Source organism: Cervus elaphus, chromosome 5 (assembly GCF_910594005.1).
Source record: "Cervus elaphus chromosome 5, mCerEla1.1, whole genome shotgun sequence".
Taxonomy (NCBI): domain Eukaryota; kingdom Metazoa; phylum Chordata; class Mammalia; order Artiodactyla; family Cervidae; genus Cervus; species Cervus elaphus.
In genome coordinates, this window is record NC_057819.1 from 123,015,393 (window position 1) to 123,039,259 (window position 23,867).

At 61.8% G+C, this 23,867-nt stretch overlaps 2 protein-coding genes across 5 annotated transcripts; one reads left to right on the forward strand and one right to left on the reverse strand.

Moving 5' to 3' along the window:
• Window positions 1–864: 864 nt before the first annotated feature.
• Window positions 865–11,902, forward strand: FAAP100 (FA core complex associated protein 100). 3 transcript variants are annotated; one of them, XM_043905223.1, is made up of 10 exons: window positions 868–2,311; window positions 2,527–2,645; window positions 3,129–4,087; window positions 5,307–5,463; window positions 6,018–6,781; window positions 6,875–7,011; window positions 8,262–8,378; window positions 10,230–10,316; window positions 10,737–10,874; window positions 11,222–11,902. In XM_043905223.1, the coding sequence occupies exons 1-9, from the start codon at window positions 2,147–2,149 to the stop codon at window positions 10,866–10,868; spliced, it is 2,637 nt and encodes an 878-aa protein (XP_043761158.1). In that variant the 5' UTR covers window positions 868–2,146; the 3' UTR covers window positions 10,869–10,874; window positions 11,222–11,902. The 3 variants fall into 3 exon arrangements, with proteins under 3 accessions (XP_043761159.1, XP_043761158.1, XP_043761160.1); XM_043905224.1 differs by lacking the exon at window positions 10,230–10,316 and having other exon boundaries at window positions 865–2,311; XM_043905225.1 differs by lacking the exon at window positions 2,527–2,645 and having other exon boundaries at window positions 2,188–2,311.
• Window positions 11,903–13,790: 1,888 nt separating this feature from the next.
• Window positions 13,791–20,729, reverse strand: FSCN2 (fascin actin-bundling protein 2, retinal). Of its 2 annotated transcripts, none has more exons than XM_043900972.1 (5): window positions 18,928–20,729; window positions 15,156–15,312; window positions 14,650–14,771; window positions 14,153–14,320; window positions 13,791–14,040 (listed from the first exon to the last, which is right to left on the reverse strand). In XM_043900972.1, exons 1-5 carry the CDS (start codon window positions 19,751–19,753, stop codon window positions 13,835–13,837), a joined length of 1,479 nt encoding a protein of 492 aa, XP_043756907.1. In that variant the 5' UTR covers window positions 19,754–20,729; the 3' UTR covers window positions 13,791–13,834. The 2 variants fall into 2 exon arrangements, with proteins under 2 accessions (XP_043756907.1, XP_043756908.1); XM_043900973.1 differs by having other exon boundaries at window positions 14,153–14,348; window positions 14,609–14,771.
• Between the last annotated feature and the right edge of the window lie 3,138 nt (window positions 20,730–23,867).

Below are 23,867 nucleotides of genomic sequence, written 5' to 3' on the forward strand. Positions count from 1 at the left end.
AGTGGCCTCAGCTTGCAGCTCCAGTCCTGTCCCTGAGTTTGCCTGCTTTTATTAGCAATGTCCTCCCCTCTGCATAGCTCAGGCTGCTGACCTTGTTGGTTCTATGAAGTGATGAGGTTCTGGAATATCCCCCTCCCTTTGAAATCAAGCAAATGGAGGGTACTGCTTGGAAATAGAACTCAGGGTCCTGCCACCCCCTTTCTTGGCACGTTCAACATGTTGGCATTCTATGTTCCTATGAGAAGTGATTGGTACTGCCTGTACATGCTGTCCCTCCCCACCCCCAGTGCTGTTAGTAGTTTGTCCTTGGAAGATATACAGCCTCCACTTGTGGCATAGAGACCACTGACTGTCCACAGCATGCTTTGCTGTCTCACCTCCTGCCACAGGCCTTCCGGGGACACCCACATGAAGGGCCTCTGCCTCTGCATCACCCCTGAGCTGGCTAAGCCCCTTGTTCATGTCTGTACCCTCCAGGGCGATCAGCATTCAGGGGCCCCTCACTGTTCAGGATAGACTGACGGTCATAAATCCTTGTATCACAGAGTGTGGGGTTTGCCTGGGTTTGGGCCAGGAGCCTGCTAGCCCCCCAGAGCCGAAGGGAGTGGGGCAGAGCAGTGACCAACTTCACAGTGCCTGGCCAGTCGGGGCCGAAACAGGGTGGTATGGCCTGACTGGCTTAGCCCATCTTGCAGTCCACTTGCCCATATGGTCATTTTCTCTGGGACAATCTCAGTGTAGTTCCCTTGGTGTTGGAAGTCTGGGAGGACCAGAGTAGAAATTGGTACAGGCATGTCACCCACAAGGATTGGAGGTCATAACACAAGCCAAGAACACGTTGCACTCGGGGGTGGGGGTTGGGGGGGGGTGCAGGTAGAGGAGGAATTCAGAGTCAGAGTGGTGTGTCTTGAGAGGACCATGTCCTCACTTCAAATTCCAAAAACCAAGCAGGAGCTGGTCTTAGGGCAAAGGACAGACTGCAGATGGTGCACTCATGCTGGGTCCAACCCAGAAGCACAGTGGCTGTCCACTGCCCTGAGGGTTGAGCACCACCCTCAACAAGGGGGATTAGAACTTGTGCCACCGGTTTCTTGTTTTGGTAGGTACACCAGCCTTGGTGAGGTCAGCTTAACTCAGGCCCAGAAAACACTTGGCTGCTGGGCCCCTTCAACTTGGCCTGTCTGGCCACAGCCCCGCAGATGCCTCTTTCACTCCTAGATGTGTGGCCTTGAGAGGAGTGTAACTGACCTATCTGCAGGCATCTTTCAGTGTCACTCTGATCTCAGTCTCTATTCAGAAAACTCTTGGGCCATCTGATCAGATCTTTCCTCAAAGCCGTGGAGGATAGGGTTAGGGAGAAGAGGTGTCTGGCCCTGTCTTCACCCTGACCACCAGGATGGACTGCTGGTGAGCTGTACCCGCCCCCCTTACCAAGGCCTAACCAGTGATTTTCTTTATGGTCTTCTGCCCTCAACCCAGAATTCCTCTGGCTTACCCCTTTTCCCCACTGTCCAGTCAAACCAATACACCCACAGACAGTTCAAGCATTAAAGGAAGAGACCCTTCTGTCCATGTTAGGTTCAGAGGCGGCAGTGTCCTGGTGACGGCTTAGGTGTGGATGTGGCTCAGAGGGAAGAGACCCCGGCTGAAAGTGTCAAGACCTGGCGCTGCCCGCCCCCTCCTGGACTTAACAGACCCAAACCCAAAACGCTAGACAGTCGCTTTAGGAGCGGACTGTCCGCTCGGAGGAGACGTGCTCTGGGGGGGTCGCCGCCTTGGGGGAGCCAGTGTACTAGCCAGGGTTCGGGAGCCTGCCCAGCCCTTCGACTTCGGGCGGGTCCAGTGGAGCCCCGAGTGGAGAGGAGTGGAGAGGCCAGGCCCTTGTGCCTCCCGCGTTTGGCTTTAAAGACGTTGGCCCTTTGCCATACAGCTCTGTCTGCGCCAGCTTTATCCCAGCGGCGTGAGGGCCAGGTTCCCGCTGAGGCTCCCCTGAGACTCGGCGCGCAGCGGCCCCGCCCCCGGCCCCGCCGTAAGGCGGAGGCCGCGCTACGACCTGGGCGGCCGTAAAGCGCAGGGCCCCGCCCCCCGGCTCCCGCGCCGCGAGGCCGAGCCCCCGCCGGTGGCCGGGCTCCAAGGCGATCCCACGATGGCCGGCCCCAGGCCGCGGGTCGAATACCTGGCGGGCTTCTGCTGCCCGCTCGGGGGCCTGGCGGCGGGCAAGCCTCGCGTGCTGTGCCACGGGGCGGAGATCTTCCTGTCCACTGGGAGCGAGCTGGTCTATGTCTACGACCAGAAGGGGCGGCTGCTGATCGTGAGCACTGGGCACACCGGGGAGGGGCCGGGACTGGGGGCCTAGGGAACGGGGGGGCTGGGGCGGGAGGGGATCCGGGGCCCTGGAGGGGGCGGGGTCGGGGTCGGGCGTGGATGTTCGGAGCGGCCGGAGCATTTGAGGAGTTTGTCCTCTGCTTCACCTGAGCCCGCCCCCACGCCCCTGACCCAACACTGCCCTTCTTCCCGGTCGTCCAGGCCGTGTACAAGTTTCCCGGTCAGGTGTGGCACCTGGAGCTCCTGGCCCTTCGCAAGGTGCTCTATGTCCTGTGCGCCCGGAGCGGCATCTATTGCTTGTCTTTGGACCAGACGACCAGGTGAGGCTTGGTCGCTGGCAGGCACTGCTTTAGGTTGGGCGCACACTGACCTCTCCCGGGTTGAGGCTGATATGTCCTCAGATGGGCTTGTCACTGTGAGTGGTAGTACTTCCCTGTCGTCCTCAAACACTGCTCCTGTGACCTGTATGGTCTGGTCACCTCTGGACTGGGTTCAGAATGAGCACTCACCACAGGTGAGGACTCGGGGGCCTGACAGTTCTGCACTGATGAGAATTTTCTGTCCTAACCCCATTTCTGGAAGCCTTGATACATGCTGTTATGCATGTGTCCCTGGGTGACCGGGGTGGGGGAAGCAGAGCATTCCCTGGAGCAGGTGGGAGGCACTGTGGCATGCCAGCTGCTCCCTGGTGGCGGCCTCTGAGATTGCTGCCTGTGCAGACCCCACACCCATCATGTCGGTGGCAGGCTGTCCTGAAGGGAGCCTGTGAGCACTGTAACCAACAGTTCCCTGGGTTCTCCAAGGTCTGTGACCCAAGACGAGGACGGCGGGGACGACCAGGACAGTGAGGATGGGCAGGTCAGTGAGCCCCCCGTCCCTGTGATCCCTGTGGACCCAGATTCCTGTGTGCTCCCGGACACCTCGCTGCATGCCTTCACCATCCTTGATGACGCGCTCGTCACCTTGGCGCTGGGCCCCACCCAGTGGAAGATGCAGCTGTTTGAGCGTCCCTCTCCAGGGGAGGACCCCAGGCCTGGAGGCCAGATTGGTGAGGTGGAGTTGTCCACCTGCACCCCCCCAGCTGAGAGCCAGGGGGAGTCCGCAGCCCCCCGCTTCCTTCCAGTGCTGTGCTGTGCATCACCACCAGGCTCCAGGACCCCACTCGGCCACTCCTGGAGCTCTGGGGGTGTGACGCTGGAGGGGGCCCTCTTTGGGCTCCTCTTTGGCGCCGACGCCGCCCTCCTGGAGTCACCCGTGGTCCTCTGTGGGCTGCCCGATGGCCAGCTCTGCTGTGTGATCGTCAAGACCTTGGTCACCTCCACGTCAGCCCCGGGTGACCCGAAGGCCCTTGTCAAGATCCTCCATCACCTGGAGGAGCCTGTCGTCTTCATTGGCGCCTTGAGGACAGAGCCGCTGGCCGAGGATGTGGAAGACGTACACTGCGACTGCCTGGTGGCCCTCGGGCACCACGGCCGGACGCTGGCCATCAAGGCCAGCTGGGACGAGGCAGGGCACCTGGTGCCTGAGCTTCGGGAGTACAGCGTCCCAGGGCCCGTGCTCTGTGCGGCCTGCGACAGGAGCAGCCGCGTGTACCACAGCACCTCCGCGGGCCTCCGTGTAGTCGACCTGGCTCAAGAGGGTTCCCCCTTGGATCCCACGGAGCATGACGGGGCCCCAGGAAGCCTGCCCGCTCTTCTGTATCCGGACAGCTTGGGTGTCTGCAGCCTCGCCACCCTCTGTGTGTCATCCAGCGCGCCTGAAGGTATGAGCCACGGCCGAAAGCTAAGAACCAAAGCCGTGGGGTGGGTGGAGCCTCCGCCCTGGCATCTCCTCCCTGTGAACTGGCCGTCTTCCTCTCCCTGCCTCATTCCTGCTCTCCTTAAAACTTCCCCGGGCAGCTCGACCCTCCGCCGGCACGGCCTCGTGGTTGATGCTGGTCTTGGGGTCCTGTGTGAGTTTTGGGGCAGGGTTTGTGTCCCTCTGCCTGGGTAGGGTCTGCACCTGGGCGCCCCCTGGTAAGAGCATTTTCCTGTGACAGGTCTCACGTGGCAGGTGGTCCCGGGAAAACTCAACCTGGTTCAGGTCAAGCCTTTACGTTTTTCCTGAAGGCTGGAAAACATTTGTTCCACTTACCGAGTGGCCTCCAAGGAGCCCACCCTGTCCTGAAGGCAGGGGGCAGGGAGGGGGCATCCCTGAGCTCTGCTGTGTGTGTTCCCTCCGGACAGAGCCAGACAGTGTTTCAGCCGTGTCTGCCCAGTGCTGCGGGGAGAGGTACAGCTGCCCTCCCCACACCGTATAGTCCCCTTAAGATGGCCCATGAGTGCACTGTAAGGCCTGCCGTGGACCATACTCGACAGGAAAGAAATGCTTTCGAAGGGAAGAAACTGCTGTCTCCCAGAGGGGAAGAGGGCTGCCTGCAGCAGGGAATGGAGGAGCCACACCTCTGGGCAGGGCTTAGGGCCTCAGTGGTACTGGACCTGCAGAACCAGTGGGTCGCAGGAGATGGAACCGGTCTCCTAGGGAGCTCCTGGTGCCCAGAAGTGGGAACGGAGGCAGAACACTGCTGGGGAGGTGGCAGGCTTCCAGAAAGGCCCCAGCAAGTGCAGACTGGTCAGTGGAGGAGGCCTGGGCCTGCGTAGCACTCACTTCTCTTAGGAAACCTCAGAGCAGCTCTATTCAGGACAGAGGCTGTTGAAGGGGGCATACACCCTGCTAACTTGATGGCCCTCATCTGTTCCCTTTTAGTCCGCGTACAAGGTGACGCCTCTGCTGGCTGACCCCCTCCCAGAGAGGCCCCTCACAGTGTGTGCCTGGCCCAGGATGCACCCTGGACTCCTCGAGGATGTCCCGAGGACCCTCTTTTCCTCACGGGGGGTATTGGTGTTCTGCCAACACATATCTGAGTCTGGAAACTGCTGTGTGTTCCCAGCTGTGTGCCCCTCCCTGCCTGCCACCCAGGCCCTGTGTGTCTTCTCCTGCAGGAGGTGCCGAGCTCCTGGCCCTGTCTGCCAAAGGCCGGCTGATGATCTGCCACCTGGACCCACACAATGAGGCACCTCAGCCCTCCAGAGTGACCTCAGCAAAGGCTGGCCAGAAAATTAAGCAGTTGTTGTCTGGAATTGGCACTGTGTCTGAGAGGTGAGCAGTGGGCTGTGGCCCCGGGCAGAGGCCTGCATGGCACCCAGGAGGTGTCCAAGGCGTTGGCACTGGCACTGGTCCGAACAGGGCCTGTGACTTTGCCTCTGACCCCTGAGATCGCCCCAGACGTCGCGGTGCCTAGCCAAAGGTAATAATAGAGGCCAGCGCGGATGCCAGGCCCCTGTGGTTTAGGACCATTTCCAGGGTGCACGCCACCCTCTGGGCTGTCAATGGTGGCTCTGCAGAGGAACACCTGGCTGACTTGGAACACATCAGAGAGCACAGCAGGGGTGGCCAGCCCCACCATGGGTGCCTCCTGGCCCAGTGACCCTGATGGGGGTACAGGCTCTGTGAGCCCAGGGGGTGGGGCCAGGCCACCAAGTCCAGGCTGCCCCAGCTCCATCTTCCACCCTCTTGTCTCTTGTTGCTGGAGAGGAGGGTCGGGTTAGACAGTCGCATGAGAAGGACAGGAGCTCCTGAGGTGAAGGCTTCTCACCTTATGCTAAGGAGGAGTGAGGTCTGGGTCTTCCCTCAGCAGCCATGTCTGTTTCCAGAGTGTCTTCTCTGAAGAAGGCAGTTGACCAGCGGGACAAGGCCCTGACCTGCCTCAACGAAGTCATGAACGTGAGCTGCGCCCTGCTCTCGAGCCGGGAGGGTCCACGGCCCATCTCCTGCACCATCAGCACCGCCTGGAGCCGCCTGCAGCTGCAGGACGTGCTGGTGGCCACCTGCCTGCTGGAGAACAGCAGCAGCTTCAGCCTGGACCGGGGCTGGGCCCTATGCGTCCAGGTGCTCCGCAGCTCCCGGGCCTTAGACCTGGACTCGGCCAGCTCAGCCGTCACCTACACCATCCCCGTGGACCAGCTCGGCCCCGGCGGTCGGCGCGAGGTGACGCTGCCCCTGGGCCCCGGCGAGGACGGTGCCCTCGACCTGCCCGTGACCGTGTCCTGCGCGCTCTTCTACAGCCTCCGGGAGGTCGTGGGCAGGGCCCTCGCGCCCCGCGACCCTTTCAAGGACCCCGCTTCAGCTGAGTGCACCCCCGTCGTCCTGCCCGAGCAGGACGGTGTGTGCCTGCCCCTGAGCGAGCACACAGTGGACATGCTGCAGGGCCTGCGCTTCCCCAGCCTGGGCGTGCCCCACACGGAGGCCCTGGGCCCTGCCAAGGACCCCATCCACACCTTCCTGGGAACTTGCCGCGTGCCGGGCAGCCAGTCGGCGGGACCCGAGTCCCTGCGGGCCAAGTACCTGCCCCCGTCAGTGGCCACCATCAAGGTGTCGGCAGAGCTGCTCAGGGCCGCCTTAGGGGACAGTCACGCAGGTTGGTGGCACTGACTGGCTTCGGGCAGCCTCGGGGCCCTTCCTCCCTCCCCTGGAATCCGGCCAGCCTCACCGGCACACCTTTCTTCTCCAGGTGTGTCCCTGGGCTGTGCCACCCTGCAGTGGCTCCTCACCGAGAATGCTGCCGCAGACATCGTGAAGGCCCAGGCGCTGTCCTCTGTCCAGGGAGTGGCCCCCGATGGCACCGATGTCCACCTCATCATCCGAGAGGTAAGCAGGGTTCAGCTCTCCTGCCCCGGAGGGCATGTTGGCCTCGACAGCAGCAGTTCTGAGTGGGGTCCCTGGGCCACTCGAGAGGAATCAGATTCTGGGGCCCACCTTCCAGAAGAGTCTGACGCACCCACATCCGAGAGGCAGGCTATGATGGGGCGGCCTTCGTAGGGCTGGAAGCTGCATTGGCCTCCCAGCCAAGTGTCCATGAGGACCACCCTGTCCAGCGCTCCCCACGCGTGGCCCTGGCCCTGCATCCAGCTGGAGTTCATAGTGGCCCGAGCAACTCACTCACTTGTACCCCCAGCAGCAGCACAAGCCCTCCAGCCCCTAAGCCACGCAGCCCCCAGAGCCCCAGGGCGCTGGGTCCTGTCTCAGATACCCCACCCAGGGGCCACTGAGTCACTGAGGTGGGGCCCAGTCCTCTGGCCGCGTCCCTTGCACACACCTTTCTTCCAGAGACCCTCCTGGCAGCCTTGGGATCATATCCTGCTGGCCCTTGTGCTGCAGCGTTGGTGGCTGTGGCGGAGCATCCCGTGTGACACTCCTCTGAGGGTGGTGGGTGGAGGCTGCCCACTGGACGGCCCTTTCAGGTCCACCAAGACTAGGCAGCATCAAGGTCGGGTGTCCCAGGGGCCTGATAGTGGAGAGGGTGGGGTGCCCAGCCATCCCACAGTCCCAGAAGGAAGAGCTTCCAGAGACAGCATCCTTCCTAAAGTCCCTGGGGGAAAAAAAAAAAATAAAGTCCCTGGGGTCTTGCCGTGCGTCCTGGCTGTCACCCATCTTTGCCAGGTTTTATCTTTGGCTGGAGGGCACTGGGCAGAGATCTCCATTGCCCAGCCCCCTCCCTGTTTTTTTACAACCTGACCTTGCTGTTGGGTGACTTGGAATGCATAGGGTGGACCCTGGAGGGGTCGGGGCCTGGGCTCTCCTTGGTGGTGCAGCCGCAGCCATCACTGCCTCTGGCATGAGTGCCACACATCTGGACGCAGAGGGAACAGGGCTCTTCCTGGACGGATGTTTCCAGATGAGCAGCTTTACTGTTGCTTGGCTAGCTGGTTCTTCAGGTGGAAACTCGTGTTCGGTGTGGAGATCGAGGCCTGGGGCCCCCCAAACTTTGCCCACAATGGGATGTGGAGGGTCCACCCAGGCCTCATGTGCCTCAGCCAGCTCAGATGCTCCCACAGGCCAAGCTGCCCTCAGGCCAGGCGAGGCTGTGGACAGCCAATGAGGGTCCTTGTGTGTTCCAGGTGACCGTCACTGACCTGTGCCCAGCGGGCCCCATCCAGGCCATGGAGATCCAGGTGGAGAGCTCCTCTCTAGCCAACATGTGCAGGGCACACCACGCCATTGTCAGGCATTTGCAGGTCTGTTCGCCCTCATGGGCTTCCCTGGGCAGTCTCTGTGGGGTGGTGGGGACACAGGACTCTGGTGTCTTGGCTTCCTGCCCAGGGTTGCACATGAGCTGTGGCCAGTTGGGAGGTGGTGGGGGACTTGTCTCTCACCCTCCTGGCAGTAGCCCCCAGTGGCCTGTGAGGACATGTGGTTACAGGGAGACAGTCCACCTGTGATTTGTCAGCATGAAATTTCCTCTATACAGTAGTGTGGAGAGGTCCGGCTCAGGTCCTGGGATAAGGTTTCTGCTTGTTGGGGCTTCCATGTCTTTGCCAAGAAAGCAAGAGTTGGCAGCCAGCCCCTCACATACACACAGCCCTGGGGGCCGCTCACTGCTGCTTCAATGCCTTGTGGGGTTACTGGGGCCACAACTCCAGGATCTGAGGAGGTCTTTGTGACCCCAGGGAAATCTGTGAGCTGGGGCCCTTGGCAGGGTGGTCCCAGGGCCGGGAGGCCCCTCTCCAGCCTGTTCTGAGTGTGTGCCTGGCCTCGGCTGCACAGAGCGGTCTGGGTTGGCAGCTATCAGCCGATTCCCACGCTTTTCCTTATGTGTGGGCTCTGCGTCAGCCTCACCTGGGAACTTAGCAGTGCCCATGCCCAGGCCCCATCCCAGACCCCGAGAGTCGGAGAGCTGCAGTCCGAGTTCCAGCAAGGGCCGCTGTTCAATTAACAGACCCACCGGTGTGCCCAGGCGAGCCTGGGTGCCAAGCCCTGATCAGAGGTCCCCTTCAGCCGTGCTGTGACGGCCCTGCCATGGCATAGCCATGGCTTCATGCCCGGGCTCAGGAATCTGTTCTCCTGTCCCCAGAGCAGAGCGCCCACCCCTGCATCCCTGCACCCCAGAGGGCTCCATGTGGTTGCTCTTGCTGGGCCTGAAACGTGCAGGGCTGTCTCCAGACCTGCCAAGTGTGGCAGCTAAGAGGCGGACAGTTAGTGAGAAACTGGGGATGTGGGGAGCATGCTGACCAGACTTCCTGCAAGAAGGGGAGTTAGCATCCCAGGGCTGCTAGGACCAGGTGACCAAGTGCCGTGGACGGGACACAGTGGGTTCAGTTCGGAGGCCGGGATCCAGGTGTCTGCAGGGTGATTCCTTCCGAGGCCTCTCTCCTGGGTGTGTGGACGGCCAGCTCTTCCCCAGGTCCTCACAGGGTCATCCCTTGGCATGTCTGTGTCCTAATCTCTTCCTAGAAGGACACCAGCCTTGTGGGATCAAAGCCCACCCACCTGACCTCATTTTAATTTGATTATCTGTGAAGACTCTCTCTCTCCAAACACTATCACCTGAGGTGCTGGGGGCTGGACCTTCCACGTGTGAATCTGGGAAGCATGAGTCAGCCCCTGACAGAGTGCTGCGGGCACTCCCCTAATGGGAATCTTCTCATGGGCTGCAGACCTCTGGCCTCCATCAGCCACATCGTGCACCTATGACAGGATGTTCTTCATTCACTTGGCCACTCAGAATTTGGGGGACCTTGTCAGATGTGTATTTTCTGCCTCTGGTGGCACCTCCTGCTACCTCTCGGGGTGTTGGGGTCTCTTCTCTGTTTTTTGCCCCGGAGACCAGTGGGGGCCTTGCTGCCTGGATCCATCTGGGAGCATCCTCTCTGGGAACCAGGAAGGTTACTTCCAAGTAAACGACCATCACGCTAGGGCTCGTGTGGAGTGGAGATTAACTAGGGGCAAGGCAGGGAGGCCTGATGGATGTCTCAGCGAGCAGAGAGGGCTGCCTGGCTCTGCAGGCCGGTGCCAGGAGCCCTGGGCTCTGTCTGGGGACACACAGGAGGGGTGCCCTCTCCAGCCACCTACCCCTTGTATCCCCCCAGAGGCTGGTGGTGGAGCAGGCCGCCCGGGGCTCCAGCCCGCCTGATCTCCGCCTGCAGTATCTCCATCAGATGCAGGCCAACCATGAGGTGAGGCCCTTCTGGGGTCCGTGCCCTGAACCTTCCACCCAGTGTGACCCTCCACTGGGGTCACACACACAAGCACCTGCGTGTCGCCCAGCTTGGTGGAGCCTCCCAGTCCGCTCAGCCCACAGTCAGGTCTTAGCTCCTGTTGCAGGGGCGAGATGAGGGCAGAATGTGCACGGTCATGCTGTCCCACCTTGGCTAGGACATTCCAGTCCCCTGGGGACAGGGTCTCCCCTCAGCCCAGCCATGCCTCCTGTCCTGAGGGGTCATCATGTTAAGGCCACAGAGGAGTGTGTTTCCTGGGCCACCTGCCACAGCCTGGGTGGGATCTGAGTGGTGGGTGTCCCCCCGCCTCGGAGGGACCTACTCACGTGCCCGGTAGGAAGGTGGCCCCTAGCTTGTCGCCACCGTCCCTTCCTGTAGACGCTGCTGCGGGAGGTGCAGATGCTGCGGGACCGGCTATGCACGGAGGACGAAGCCAGCTCCTGCGCCACTGCCCAGAGGCTGCTGCAGGTGTACCGGCGGCTCCGCAGCCCCAGCCTCCTCCTGCTGTGACTCCAGGTGGGCCCCGCCCCGCCCGGGACACCGGGAGCCCCCTCCCCAACCCCCACCCCGCCCTGCCCGGGGCCTTCCCGGCCTCTAAACCCTTGACAGCTCACAGTACCTCCATGGTTTTATGGAGATAACCTGGCTCCTGACCCAGGAGGCACTCGGCCTGGTTACAGCTAGGGAAGGTCTGGGGTGAATGCAGCCGGCCCCCCAGATGGCCGCCCAGTGCCCCCAGGGTGGGTGTGCTCAGAGGAGGCAGGTCATGTAGTTGTCCTGTCAGGATAGCCAGGCGGTCTATGACCCCGCTGGGCTGGGGGCCCGTTCGCCCTCCCACATCACTCCTTCCTTTCCTCAAGCAGCTGCCACGGCCTCTGCACTCAACCTCCACGCCTCTGGGCCGCCGCCCACCCAGAACGTCGGGGCTGGATCATCGACGTCGCTCCACTCAGAAGTCGGGCCTGGCCGTGGGGTCTAGACTCCAGAGCAGGGTCTCTGCTGCCCTCACAGCGTGCGGGGGCCCCAGAGATGGGGCTTCGGGGTTGAGACTCGGGCAGGTGCGTTTCAGCGGTTGTCTGGTTCCCACCACGGTGCCCAAAGCCGGGGGCTGCCCCTCTTAGCAGCACCACTCGCCTTCCCATAGACCTCTTGTCCAGACCTCTCTCCGCACCTGCACAGCTGTCCCGCTCTGGGGGCCTTGGTTCTGCTTCTCTGCAGTTACTGGGGTCACCAGGTGGGAGGGTGCTCCCTGTGACCAAAGCACAAAGACTCGGGGTGGGGGTGGAGGTGGGTGGGGGGTTTTTCCTGCAGGTGCCCTGTGGCCAAAACACTCAACAACTAGGTGCCTCTGGCCGGGGCCACACCCAGCGCCCAGCACTGTGCGTTGTTTCCAAGGGTCCCTTGGGGCAGACAGCAGCCCCGGGGTGGCTCCGGTGCTTTGGGGGAGGGTGGCTCTCCCCCTGGACTTCCCACGGTGCTCTCCTGCTGTGCATGCAGGGCCTGCGAGACAGCCCACCTCAAAAAATGACCCTTTCTGTTGCTCTGCCTTGTCCCGAGCTGTTTTTTACACCTCCCCCTGCTTTGGTCTGGTGGCAGCTTTGACCTGTATTCCTGGGCTCACCGCAGCTCCAAGCCCCCGGCAAGGCTGGTGGCCACTGCACTCCCCAGATGAGCCTTGAACTGGCCTCTCTGGGGCCCTCAGGCCAGTGGGAACCCTCAGACACTGGGGTGAAGTGGTCCCTGCAGGGCCATTCAGGTCATTGGGGGCCCCTTCCTGGGAGGACCATGGGCATCTCGTCGTCCTCCGTTGAGGGAGAGGGGTGGTGATGTGCTCCAAGTTGGGGTCTGGGGTCATCACACAGACCCAGCACTGGAGTGTTCTGAGCAGGAGGGAGGACGGGGAGGGGGTCTGCCCACCCAGTACTGTCCTGTGACTTCTGTCCCTGTGTGTGCTGAGAGCAGTGTAACAGCTGCCTTCAAAGATGAGCAAGCAGTTGGCCTCCGGTCCCTGCTGGCTTGGGTGGTCCTTATGCAGCCTGGAGGGGAGCTGTGGCCCAACCAGGGAAGGGCCTACACCCCCTTAGTGGCTGTTTCTGAGGGTTGTCTTCCTGTCACCTCCCCGGGGGAGGAGGAAGTGGGCAGGCCAGCCCACAGGGACCCCCAAGCCCTCTTCCGTGCCTCCCATCTCCAGCCACTGCCCTGGGCTGCACAGACTCCACTCAGCATGTCTGAAGCCAAGTAGCCTGTCCAGCCAAGGTCAGCAAACAGGAGACCCTGCTTGGTGCCCACTGGAGCACTTGAACAAAGGTGCCAAGAGTGCCCAGCAGGCGACCCTCCTGTGCCCCAGGCCACCAGGGGGCAGTGCAGACCGCACGCAGGGCAGTCCCCTCGTCCCCTCGGGGCCAGTGTCCATCAGAGCCCACCCCGGCCTGTTGGCCCACATGGGACCCAACTCTTCTTCATCCCTAAGGTGACAGGAAGCGGTGAGGCAGTGAGCCAGCCAAGGGGGGGCCCTGGAGAGGGGTCCCAGCTGCTCCTCTTTCCCAAAGCGCCTCACACTGGCCAGACTCACTGGAAGGGGCGCTTCAGGCCCCAGGCAAGAGTGAGGGCTGCCCAGGGTGGGAGAGGGTGTGGGCTGAGGCGAAGGGTCGGTGAGGCCTGTGGTCTCCCCCTACTTTTGCTCAGGCTGTCCCCCCAACCCCTCCATGACCCCAGTCCTCAAGGCCTAGGCCAATCCCAGGGGGCACGCCTCCCACCCCACTCCCACCTCCTGTGGTTCAGGTTACACAGCACCTCCAAGAGGCATTGGCCTGGGTGGGGGTCCTTGGTAACGGGTGTTTTGGGTGCCAGCTGGTTTGGGGAGACCTGTGGGTGAACCATGGGCCTTGTCCTGGTGGTCCGCCCTTCCTACGCTGGATGGGGCTGGGTGGCAGCAGGCCAGTGCCCAGGCTGAGACGAGCCCTCCCCCCATGGTTGGCCGCACATAACCCTGTCTGGGAGGGGTGGAGGTCACTTCATCAGGTGCTTCCAGGATTCCCTAAGACCCTGCCCCTAGGGAAGGGAGCAGTGATGTACTCTATGGAGACCCTGAAGACCCTCTAACCTACCTGACTTGCTGGGACCTGGGATGAGGCTCCTCCCAGCTGTCCCACTCCCATCCTGGTCCTACTCAGTAGAGTGGGGGTCCTCTCCCACCCACCCCCGCCCCCAGCTTGGGGAGGAGATATGTGCCAAGGAGTGATGCAGACAAAAGAAGGCCGGGGACTGGCCGTCCAGAAAGGGGTCTCGGGACGTTCAATTGGCTGGACAATTACCGACCTTGGATTTTTCTGGGCATGAGGGATGACGACGTGTCGAGCGTCCAGCGAGCCTTTGGCAGGCCGATGTGAACCCGTCCCCACACACCCCGAGCGGCGCCACCGACCCATGAGCTGCTGGTCACAGACACGGTTTAATGGGTGACAGACAGGCGGCGCTCAGTATTCCCAGAGCGCGACCCCAGCCGGCGCGTCCGCGTCCGCGCGCAGCAGCCCAGAGGCGCCGCCGCGCAAGTACTTGCCGCTCCGGGCCCGGATGGCCAGGCGGCCGCGCTCCCGGAACTCGAATAGGAAGTCCTCGGCGCGCTCGCCATCGCTGTACACGCTGCCGTGGCTGCCGGTGTGCCAGAACCCGCCGCCGCGGCCTGGGGTGGAGCAGAGAGGGGTCGGCGGGCGGCTCGCGCCCCCATCCGGGCTGGGCACAGCCCTCCCCACTCTCTCCGGGCCCCCGCCCCTCCAGCTGGCCCTAGCCCGCACCTCGGATCTGGTAGGCGCCATCGCTGAAGCTCAGGTGGAACACGTCGTAGACCGAGCGGTTGGTGTCTAGCTGGTTGGAGCCACGTCGGTGGCAGACGAAGCCGTCGAGGCCGCGCAGGACCAGGATGGGCCGGTTGATGAGCTTGAGCGTGAACTCCTCGTCCTTCCCTGCTGGCAAGACAAGGGCTTGAGTGGCCTTCCCACAGCCCCGTGAGAGCGCCAGGCCGGGACCCGCCCCGCTTGTGCGCCTGGATCTGCCCACCGCTTATGTGAGCCCCTGGTTCCCCAGAAGTGCAGCAGTGATCGAGATGCTCTGGATCTGAGCCCCCATGTCAAGAGCAATGGGCTGGACCAGGGAGTACGACTCTTGTCGGACAGCAGCCGCTCCATGGGGAGGGAGAGGGCCCAGCCCTGGGTGGAGACAGGGGCTGAGCTGGCACTGTCCCCAGGCAGAGCGCCCAGCCCCAGGCTCCCCAGGGCAGGAGGGGTATGCTCACCCACAAAATCGCTGATGGCTGCCAGCTGCCCATTCTTCTTCATGCACACATAGCGCCCGTTACTGGCCTTGAGGGCCACCCGTCGGCCCCGCCACTCCATCTCAAACATGGTGTTCTCAGAACTGGAAGGGGCAGGTCAAGGTCCCCTCAGAGGAGCAGGACATGGGGACTCAGGGTCAGACCTCCCCCATCTCCTTCAAGTCCAGTACCACCCACTCAAGGCACTTGACTTCCACTGCTACGCCCACCACCATGAAGAGCTGCCCCACGCGCTAGCAGCCTTCTTCCCTGGTTGGGTGGCTACGTGGTCCCCATGGTTGAAGTGGAGGTGGTGATGCAGGTGGTAGTGGAAATGGAGATGATCATGGTGGTGGTGATGATGGAGGAGGTGGTGGTGACGTCAACGGAGGTGGTGCGTGTAGAGGAGGTGATGGTGATGGTGGAGGTGGTGATGTTGGTGTTGGTGGAGATGAAGGGGGTCACAGAGGTGAGGATGGTGCACTCACACTTGTGTAGCTGTGGCCTGGATGCCCCCATGGGTGACCAGGGTCCAGTAGCCCCCAGTGCTGGAATAGAAGGTGCACTTCTTTGTCTCCTGGTCAATTTGCATCAGGAAGGTCTCGTGATCCAGTTCTTCATCTTGGTTGGCTGAGACATTGACCCCTGGAGGGAGGAGATGGGAAGCCCCTCACGCCTCACCCTGGGTGGGGTGGGGAGCAGAGGGATGGGGAGGCATGCTCTTGGGGCATCTCAAGTCAGTGGGGGTCTCATCTAGAACTCTTTGGACTTGAGAACATTTGGAGTTCGGCCCCAGCGCTGTGCAGGCACACTGCTCCCTAGAGGCCGGGTTCCCAACACAGCCCCAGGAGCCAGGCCCTTCCGTGCCACCAAATCCCCTGCCTCAGCTAATCGGCAGGTAATCTGCTTGCTCCTGCTTTCTGGACCCAGGACTTACAGCAGCCTCTATTTATATCTCCTCCCTAAGCTGCTGGGTGGACACAGCAGGGTTCCTGTCCTTCCCTAGCATGGCTCAGGACACAGTGAGGGCCTGGGGTCTGCTCCTGGGCACTGAGCAGGGACTGGCCCCCTGTCACCTCCTCAGCCCCTCATGCACATGTGTGTGGTCTCCCAGGACCCCAGAGGGAGGGCAAATCTACCTGGGACTCTGCCTGGGAGGGAAGTGAATGGGGCATCTGTGACCAGGGTGGGGAAGAGCAGTCAGGCAGTGGAGTTTCCCTGGTATCTTCCCATAAACCACGTCCTTGTTCCATCACAACTGGCAGATCACAGAGTTCCCCTAAGGCTGAGTCCCAGCAGCTCCAGCAAGCCAAGCAGAAGGGAGTGGGGCATACCCCCATCAGGGCTGAAGGGTCAGGGCCACATCCTGTCCTGCCCCGTCCCCTGGGAAGGAAGTGGGACAGCAGGCAGGGCCCAGACTGGAGAGGGGGGCCCATGGCTTTGTCCTGTTTGTCCCCCAGACTGGAGTCTGTCTCCCTTCTTACACAGATCACTGCTCCTACCCCAAGAAAGTGACCCCTTCTCCTTGCCAACCCCACCATCCCATCAGCAGTACTGCACAAAGTAGGCTCCTGCTGCCCCCAGCCTGTGATCAGCAATAACAAAACAATGGCCCTTGTTCCCCAGATGCTGGCCCGTGGGGAGCGGTGGACAACAAAAATGGTATGTCCTGTGCCCATGACTGCTGGGGTTTTGGCCAGGGACGGCCTCCCTGAAGCAAGACCTGAGAAGGTGAGGGAGCCATCCGACAGGTACTAACAGGAGGAGTGAAGCCAGGGGTCTGAGGCTGTGGTTGCAGGTTTTCCACCCCCAACTCTGAGGTCAAGCCTCTTGGTGTCCCCAGCATCACCTTCCACACACCCCCTCCAGACTGGATACAGCCCAGGGGCTCAGCCTCACACAGCCAGCTGCTCCTGGGACCCTGATCTTGCAGCAGCAGGGTCTCATGGAGTCCTGGTTGGTGCTAGCAAAGAGCATGGACCCTACTGTCCCAGGAGGAATTGATCAAGTGGTGGATGTGTGAGCAAGAAGGGGTGTCTGAGCATTTACAGGAGACCTATTCTTACTCCGGCAAAGCCACAAAAAAAGCCAGTGCCCCTCTTTCCTTTGGACTTTGTTCTGTTTGGACATGAGGTCCGGAATAGCAGCAGCCGTCTTGTGACCACAGGGGCACCAGTCTGAGGTCAGAGCTGTCCTGGGAGAGCAGTTCCTCAAAGAGGAAGGAGCGGAGGACTTTTGTGATGCCACTGAGCTGGATGTGGTGCCTGTTTGGGACCCCACCACTCCTGTGCCTCCAGACCTCCACTTAGGCAAGATATTAGCGTCCTCGTGGCTTAAGCCAATAAGCAGCCATTGTTACTTGCAGCAGCAAACACTGCTTGTTGGGCAGCCCAGCAGCAATGCCACATAAGTGAGGGCTGGCAGTGGGCATAGCAGAAACAAGCAGACTCTGGTTGATGAAGGTTGGGAAAGAAAAAAAAAATCAGCAGGAAAAGCCAATTTGCTCACAAACACCCTGGCCTGGAGGAAGGAGACAAGTTTGGGGGCTACCTGGCCAGCAAAATGACAGGGACCAAGGGACCACCAGCCCACTCCACAGAAGCCACCACTCCAGCTGCCTCAAAACCTAGTGGCACTATACCCCTGCTCCCTCAGCCTGAGATGCCACACTCTGCTTCCCTGAATCACTGGTTAGCAAAGTCAACATCGGAACGTCTCAGGGCCAGGTCTGATGCCCTCAGGCTTACTGCAAGGAGAGCAGGGCGGTGAATGTAGGTACCTCTGGCCTCACAGTGGTGGTGGGGGAGTGAATCTGTTCCTTTGTGGGGGAATTCCCCCATCAAAGGGATCGGGTCAGATGCGGGGTAATCCAGAGAATGAAAAATGGTTTCTACGGCTACCATCCCCCCCTCACCACCACCACCATCATCATCACCATCACTGTCATCATCTCCATCACCACCAATACCATCACCATCACCAGCAGGACCACCAGCACCATCTCTGTCACCATGGCACCCTTACCATCACCACCACCACTTTTACTACCACCAGCATCACCACCATACCCACTACACTTGTCTCACTCACAAGCTGAACGTGGACAAATGCTTTGTATCCAGCATTTCCTCTGACTCACAGAGAAAGCTTTCCCCACTACTGCCCGCCTTTTACTGGCAAACCAAGCATATGGGCCTTGGTCAAGGCCAGAAAGCAGTGTGGCTAGACAGTAGAACCTGTGATGGGAAAGACTGGGGCTGTCTGTCCTCCCTTACACCCCAGGACCCAACCACATGCCACAAGAACTCAGGGGTGTTTGCTGAATGTCAGTCCCTACTCTGCACTGGCCTTGAAGATCCAAACGACAGGCAGGGACCCCTAGAGCCACAGCTGGGCCACCCCTCTATGTGCTCAGGGCTGGGACCAGGTGGTGGCAGTGAGCTGGGTCCGGGTACACCCACCCCTTCTGGGTGCACAGAGCCAGGAGTCCAAGTGGCATGGAGCCACTCTGGAACCTCACTTTCCTCGAGGGGAAGTAAGAGCTGCCCATGTTCACCCCACAGGCAGAAGATCATGTGTAGAAGGGCCCGCGGGTCACATGAAGCAGGTGACCAATGATCGGGGACTTGGGGGGAGCCATGCGACACCTGCTGAGCAGAGAGAGTGTGTCCCCACCAAGGAGTCCACGCCCTGGAGGGACCGCTTGCATCTATCTCCCTGGACTGGAAGGGCCCCCAGGACCCCTCCCCACTCCATTCCTGCTGCCTGCTTTCCCTGCACTTGGTCACAGCCCCAGTTTCCTTTAAAGTTCAGAAGTGGGGTGATGGAAGAAAAGGGGAAGGGCGGGCAGAGGGCAGCCCGGTGTGGACGGGGCAGGAGCAGTGAGCCTGGGCCTCAACCACCTCCAGCTGGGTGCTGCCCATCCTGCATTCAGCAGCTGTCCAGCGGGCCCGAGGCTCAGCAGGGACCCCATACATGGCCTACGGCCCACTCACTTACACTATGTGCTACTACAAGCGTATTCTCACCCCTCAACCCGGAGCCACTCGCTACAGGACCCTAAATACACATACACACACACACACCGTGACTGGCCCCGCACAGGACCCTACACACACACACACACACCCCGTGACTGGCCCCGCACAGGACCCTACACACACACACACACACACCCCGTGACTGGCCCCGCACAGGACCCTACACACACACACACACACACACACACACACCCCGTGACTGGCCCCGCACCCCAGTTACCTTGCCGCACGGACACATAGCGGTGGTTGGCAGCCACCAGCACCACCTGCGGGTGACTCTCCTCCAGGTCGAAGAGCTCATCCTTGCCAGGCCGTGTGTTGCGGCCCGCCCTGAGAGTGCCCGCGGGGCCCACAGGTGCCAGGTAGCGGCCATCGCAGTCCTTGAAGGCCAACTTGCCCGCCTTGAACTCGAGCGTGTAGCGGGCGTGAGCCTCGGGCTCCCAGACGAGGCGGCCGTCGCTGCGCAGGTAGCGGCTGTCACAGGACTTGAGGCAGTACTGCCGGTTCTGGAAGATGAGCGTGATGAGCGCGTCCACACCCCACGGCGTGTTGCTGTCGGCCGCGATCTCGTCCTCCTGTGGGCACAGGTGCGCGTAGCGCCGCCGGCTCACGCTCAGCAGGTGGGCCTGCGGGTGGATGGCCAGGTGCACCGTCCACAGCTCAGCCGGGGTGATGGCCGTGGCGAAGCAGGACAGCTGGTCCTCGGTGCCACCGAAGAAGCGGCCATGCGGCTCTGACTGCAGTACCCAGCGCCCGTCGGGCTGCGGCAGGACCAGGAAGCGGCAGTCGCGACCCGGCCGCTCCGCCTCGCAGGCCACACGCCCGTCCTCCTCGGCTGACAGGTAACGGCCCAGGTGGCTGCTGCGAAACAGCACGGCAGTGCCCTCCCCTGGGTCCGGCTCCAGCACCCACATCTGCTTCCGCTTGAGGCTGGGTGCCGAGGCGTTGACCTTGAAGCCAAAGCTCTCGGCCGTCAGGTAGCGGTCAGTGTCATTGACGAGGCCAAACTGGATTTTCAGCACCTGGTGCAGGCCATTGGTGGGCATCTTTGGGCCTGGCTGAGATCCCCGACAGGGGCCCAGGAAGCTCTCTCTGTGCTCACCGCCCCTGGGGTCCCCTAGAGGCCCGGCTCGTCTGGGTTGGCCTACGGCCCCCGGGCCCGACTAGCGTCATGGACCCGCTGCCCGCTCAGATGCTGCCTCTGACCAGCAGTGGCGGGCCCAGGCAGCTCTTACATGGCCAGCGGGCAGCAGAGGGCGGGTGGGAGGGCGGATCAGAGCCGTGCCGGCTTAGGAACAGCAGCAGCCTTTCGTTACCCCAGCTTGGATTTCAGCCACTCCCGGACTGCCCAGGGGCCAGAGCCCGGGGCCGGCGGGACTGGAGAGCGCCACTCGCCGCAGGGCTGACCACCTCCTTGTGCTCGCTGGCGGCTGCCTGGCCCTGGCTCTGGTGCTGTACCCTGCCCTCTGGACACCTACCCCCAAGTCTTGGCCTCTCTCCTTGCCCCCCACCTCCAGGCCCCCAGACCCACTGCACAGACTTGCCAGCCCAGGCCAGCTCTTTCCCAAGGTAGAGAAAGCTGCCTGATGGAAAACTTGTGTGTGGCCGCAACCCGATCGCAGCCCTCCACCCTGGGCCGCCAGATCCAGTTACCGCTTCTCTGATTCCTTGCTGCTACCTGGGCGGCTGTGGCCGAGCCTTTCACTGTCCTCCTCAGCAGCCCCTGGGTCACAGCCTGCAGCCCTGAGTCTGGTGCTTCCCAAGGGTGACCTGTTGCTGGGAAAGTGGCAGGCAGGGTTGTCGGTGCCAGTGAGTGGGCCAGGCAATGCCCCCATCCTGGTACTCATGGCACCTAGATCCAAACCAGGTGTGAAGAGGCAGCTGCTCAGCTGGATTCACACTGGCCAGGCAGCCTGGCTTTGCTCTCGGTTTGGGCTGAGGTGGCAGCTGTGTGATGGAGACAGTCACGCCTGCCTCACGGGCTGCACAGAGGGAGGGTGACCTGGGAGCACGCATGTGGAGCAGACGTTATCCCGGGCAGCACGAGGAGATGGCAGGCCGTTGGACTTGGGGTCACAGGGCCAGGCTCAGACCCAACCCCTGTACCCTGAGCAACTCTCAGGGCCCATGAGGTTGCTCTGTCTGCCATGGGCGGGCTCTGGTGAAGCCAGCCTTGATGGGTGGCCCTGGGGACCCCTGAACTGCCACTCTTACTGCATAGAGCGACTGGCCTGACTGGGGGTCCTTATGGGGTCCTTAATGGGCCGAGTCTCACGATCACATAGGGCAAAGCCTTCCCAGCAGAAGGATGAGGCCAGCAGGCTAGGAGAAGCCACAGGTGGCTACCTCTGACCCCAGTACCTCCCAGCTCAGTCTCTGGGGTCCCACCCTGTTGTACCTCCCCAAACCCTGAGCCTGAGGAGGCTGTCTTTGGGAGCTGCGGTGGCCTGCTCAGCTTCACCCTGACTGTCTGTCTCTTGCACCTGCCTCAGGGGCCAGGAGCCAAGTAGTGAAACCAGAGCCACCTGCCCTGGGCCTGGGCCAGCCTTGGTGTCTTCTTCCTCATCACAGCGTGTGACCCTCAGGCCTCCCTGGAGACCAGGAGTGGGAGCTGCAGGGCACTTCCAGCCTTGGCCTCCTGAGTCTTGCCCTTGATGCTCCAGGTATCACCCCTCCATCCCTTTCAAGGCCATGCGGGGGTCCAACAGAATGAAGGGGCCTCGGGTTGGGCATGCGGAAGGCTCCAGGAGGTGGGTGGGGTGGATGGGCACACGGCTCGGGAGTCGTTCCTCCACTTTCTGGATCCCAGGCAGCGACCTCCCCAGGCATGTGCAGACACTGAGCAGACCAGGAGACCCGACCCCTTGCTTGAGGGGTTCACACTGGGGTTCAGGGAGAGAGGTCTGCACACAAATCCCCATCACAGCATGGTGCATACTGAGTGAGGAACTGGTCTTGGCTAGTGTGGTCCACCTCTGTGGCCCAGAGGGGTTTATGGGACACTGACTGACTAGGCTGTGTGCCAGGCACCCCATGGGAGGGAGATGCAGTCTGGGCTTGCACCCCCTCCGCAGAGATGAGGCCTACATGAAATCCCCCCACGTTCCCAGGGGACTGCACTGCCCAGCGCTTGATGCCAGGGAAGTGTCCTGGTTTGGCAGTACCAGCCGTAAGGCTGTCCGCACTTCAGTTCCTGTGTGTATGGGCCGCCCGGGGGGCAGCTGTGTCCATGGCCACCCTGGGCACGGGCAGTGTTCTCTCCTTGCACTCCCAACCCCCAGCCAGCCTTCTGAAGGGGCCCGCCGGACCTGATTAGCATGACGGCCTCATTAGCGCTGACTGGTGCTGGCAGGGCGCTCATGGGCATCACGTGCCCCGCGGGAGGAAGCCCAGCCGCCAGGCGCTAAGCAGGCCTGGCTCCAGGCAGCCTCTCAGCAGCAGAGCCAGAAGTGCCTGTGGCCTCTCAGTTCTTGGGCCCCACAGCCCCAAGAGGGGGTGGGTGGGGCTCCCCGGCACTGATCCAGGGGCCCAGGGGGCAGGGGGTAGGGGGGTGTGGGGAGGTGGGCTCTGAGAGGCGGGCCTTCCAGCACAGGCTTCCTGGGACGGAGGGGGCCTTGCACAGATGGTCCCTCCTCCCTCCCTCCCTCCTCCTCCCAGGATCTCAGGGCCTCGCCCAGCTGCCTGCTAGGGTCATGGTTCCTTTCTGGATCCCCTGCAAGGCTCTGGCACACAGTAGGTACTTAATAAATGCCTGTGAATGTTTGATGTGGAGGTTCCTATGTGATGGGCCCAGGATCTGCTGATAGATGGGGCAAGATGCCTGCAAGTCTGGGCGTGCGTGTGTGTGTGTGTGTGTGTGTGTGTGTGTGTAAGTACACACAGGCAGGAATTGGGCAGAGTGAGCCACAGCCACCTGCTGGGTCAGCCCCAGCCCGGAGATGCTACTCTGGATCCCAGCCTCAGAACCCCCTCGGGGCTGCCCAGCAGGGTGACCAGGCTGTGCGTGGCCTAAAGGAGTTTGTTTCAGGGGCGTCTCTCACACGGTGGCAGCATCCACAGGCAATGGGGAGCACCCTTCCCACAGAATCCCATGCCCCCTGCCAGAACTTTTCCACACAGCCACCCACTTGGAGCACACAAATGTGCCCACCACTGCCCTGTCCAGCCTGCGCTCTGGGACATTCAAGGTCCCTGCCACTCTGGGAGCCCCATTCACTTGCCCTGCTCACTTCTGAACCTGACCCCGTCCCTTCCCAGGGGTGGGGGCATGAACCCAGTGTGTGCCCACCACCCTGAACTGGTATCTGCAACCAGGACCAGGCCTGGGCACAGATGTCAGGCCGCCTAACACACCAACTTTAATATGTTTGACTGGAGGAGGGCGCCATTTCCTACAACGAGTCATGCCTTTGGCCCCTACTACCAGGAGTGGCCATCTGTGGATGGACACAGCCAGATAGGCCCTTCGGGCCACAGCTGGGCCCAGAAGGTGGGAGTGGCCTCAGCTGTCAGACATCCCCAGCAGACAAGGCTGGGGCCGATCCTCGGCCTCCTGCCCCCCTTAGTGTTCAGGTGGGGGGACCAGGGGCAGAGAGGGCCTTAAAGCCCCCCAGACCCCTAACATCCACCCTGCAGCTCTCAGAATACTGTTCCTTTCCTGGAATGCTGGGGATTGGGCAGTCCTAGCCATTTGGAGAGACCCCCCTCCCACTCCCCCCAGCCAGGCTCCTCTGGGGCTACCAGGGAAAGCACCCCCACCTCTGCACGTCTAGACAGCCAGCCCTCGATGCTAGAGCCCAGCCTGGGTTCCTGCCAGCATGCTGCCTGCTGTCATGGCAACCAGCGCGTGCACCAGGCTTGGTGCCCGGGCAACACTGATGCTGGTGGTGTGAGCTGGCACAGGTGCTGTGTATGTGCAGGCTGGGGGAGGGGGCCCTCTCTGCCTCAGCTGGCCTGGAGCCCTGGAAACTGGGAAATGGCCCAGGATGGGGGCCAGGGCAGCTCCACCGGCTGAGGGACCTCCACAGTCACACCTTTCCTAAATCAGATCTTGGCCCCCTGCACTGAGCAATGGCAGAAGGCCCCTGCCCACAGGGCAGTGAGTCTCTGGGAATTACTCCTCACAGAAGAGATCGCTGATGCCTCACCCCAGAGCCTCAG

Bases quoted from the DNA above. Each gene is read 5' to 3' on its own strand.
- FAAP100 (XM_043905223.1), top strand. From the start codon at position 2,147: ATGGCCGGCCCCAGGCCGCGGGTCGAATACCTGGCGGGCTTCTGCTGC. The intron at 6,782-6,874 runs GTTGGTGGCACT...TTTCTTCTCCAG, and splicing joins CTTAGGGGACAGTCACGCAG to GTGTGTCCCTGGGCTGTGCC. The intron at 7,012-8,261 runs GTAAGCAGGGTT...TGTGTGTTCCAG, and splicing joins TCCACCTCATCATCCGAGAG to GTGACCGTCACTGACCTGTG.
- FSCN2 (XM_043900973.1), bottom strand. From the start codon at position 19,753: ATGCCCACCAATGGCCTGCACCAGGTGCTGAAAATCCAGTTTGGCCTC. The intron at 15,313-18,927 runs GTAACTGGGGTG...TCCTCCCTCCAG, and splicing joins CTATGTGTCCGTGCGGCAAG to GGGTCAATGTCTCAGCCAAC. The intron at 14,041-14,152 runs GTGCGGGCTAGG...GCTCCACCCCAG, and splicing joins TGGCGCCTACCAGATCCGAG to GCCGCGGCGGCGGGTTCTGG.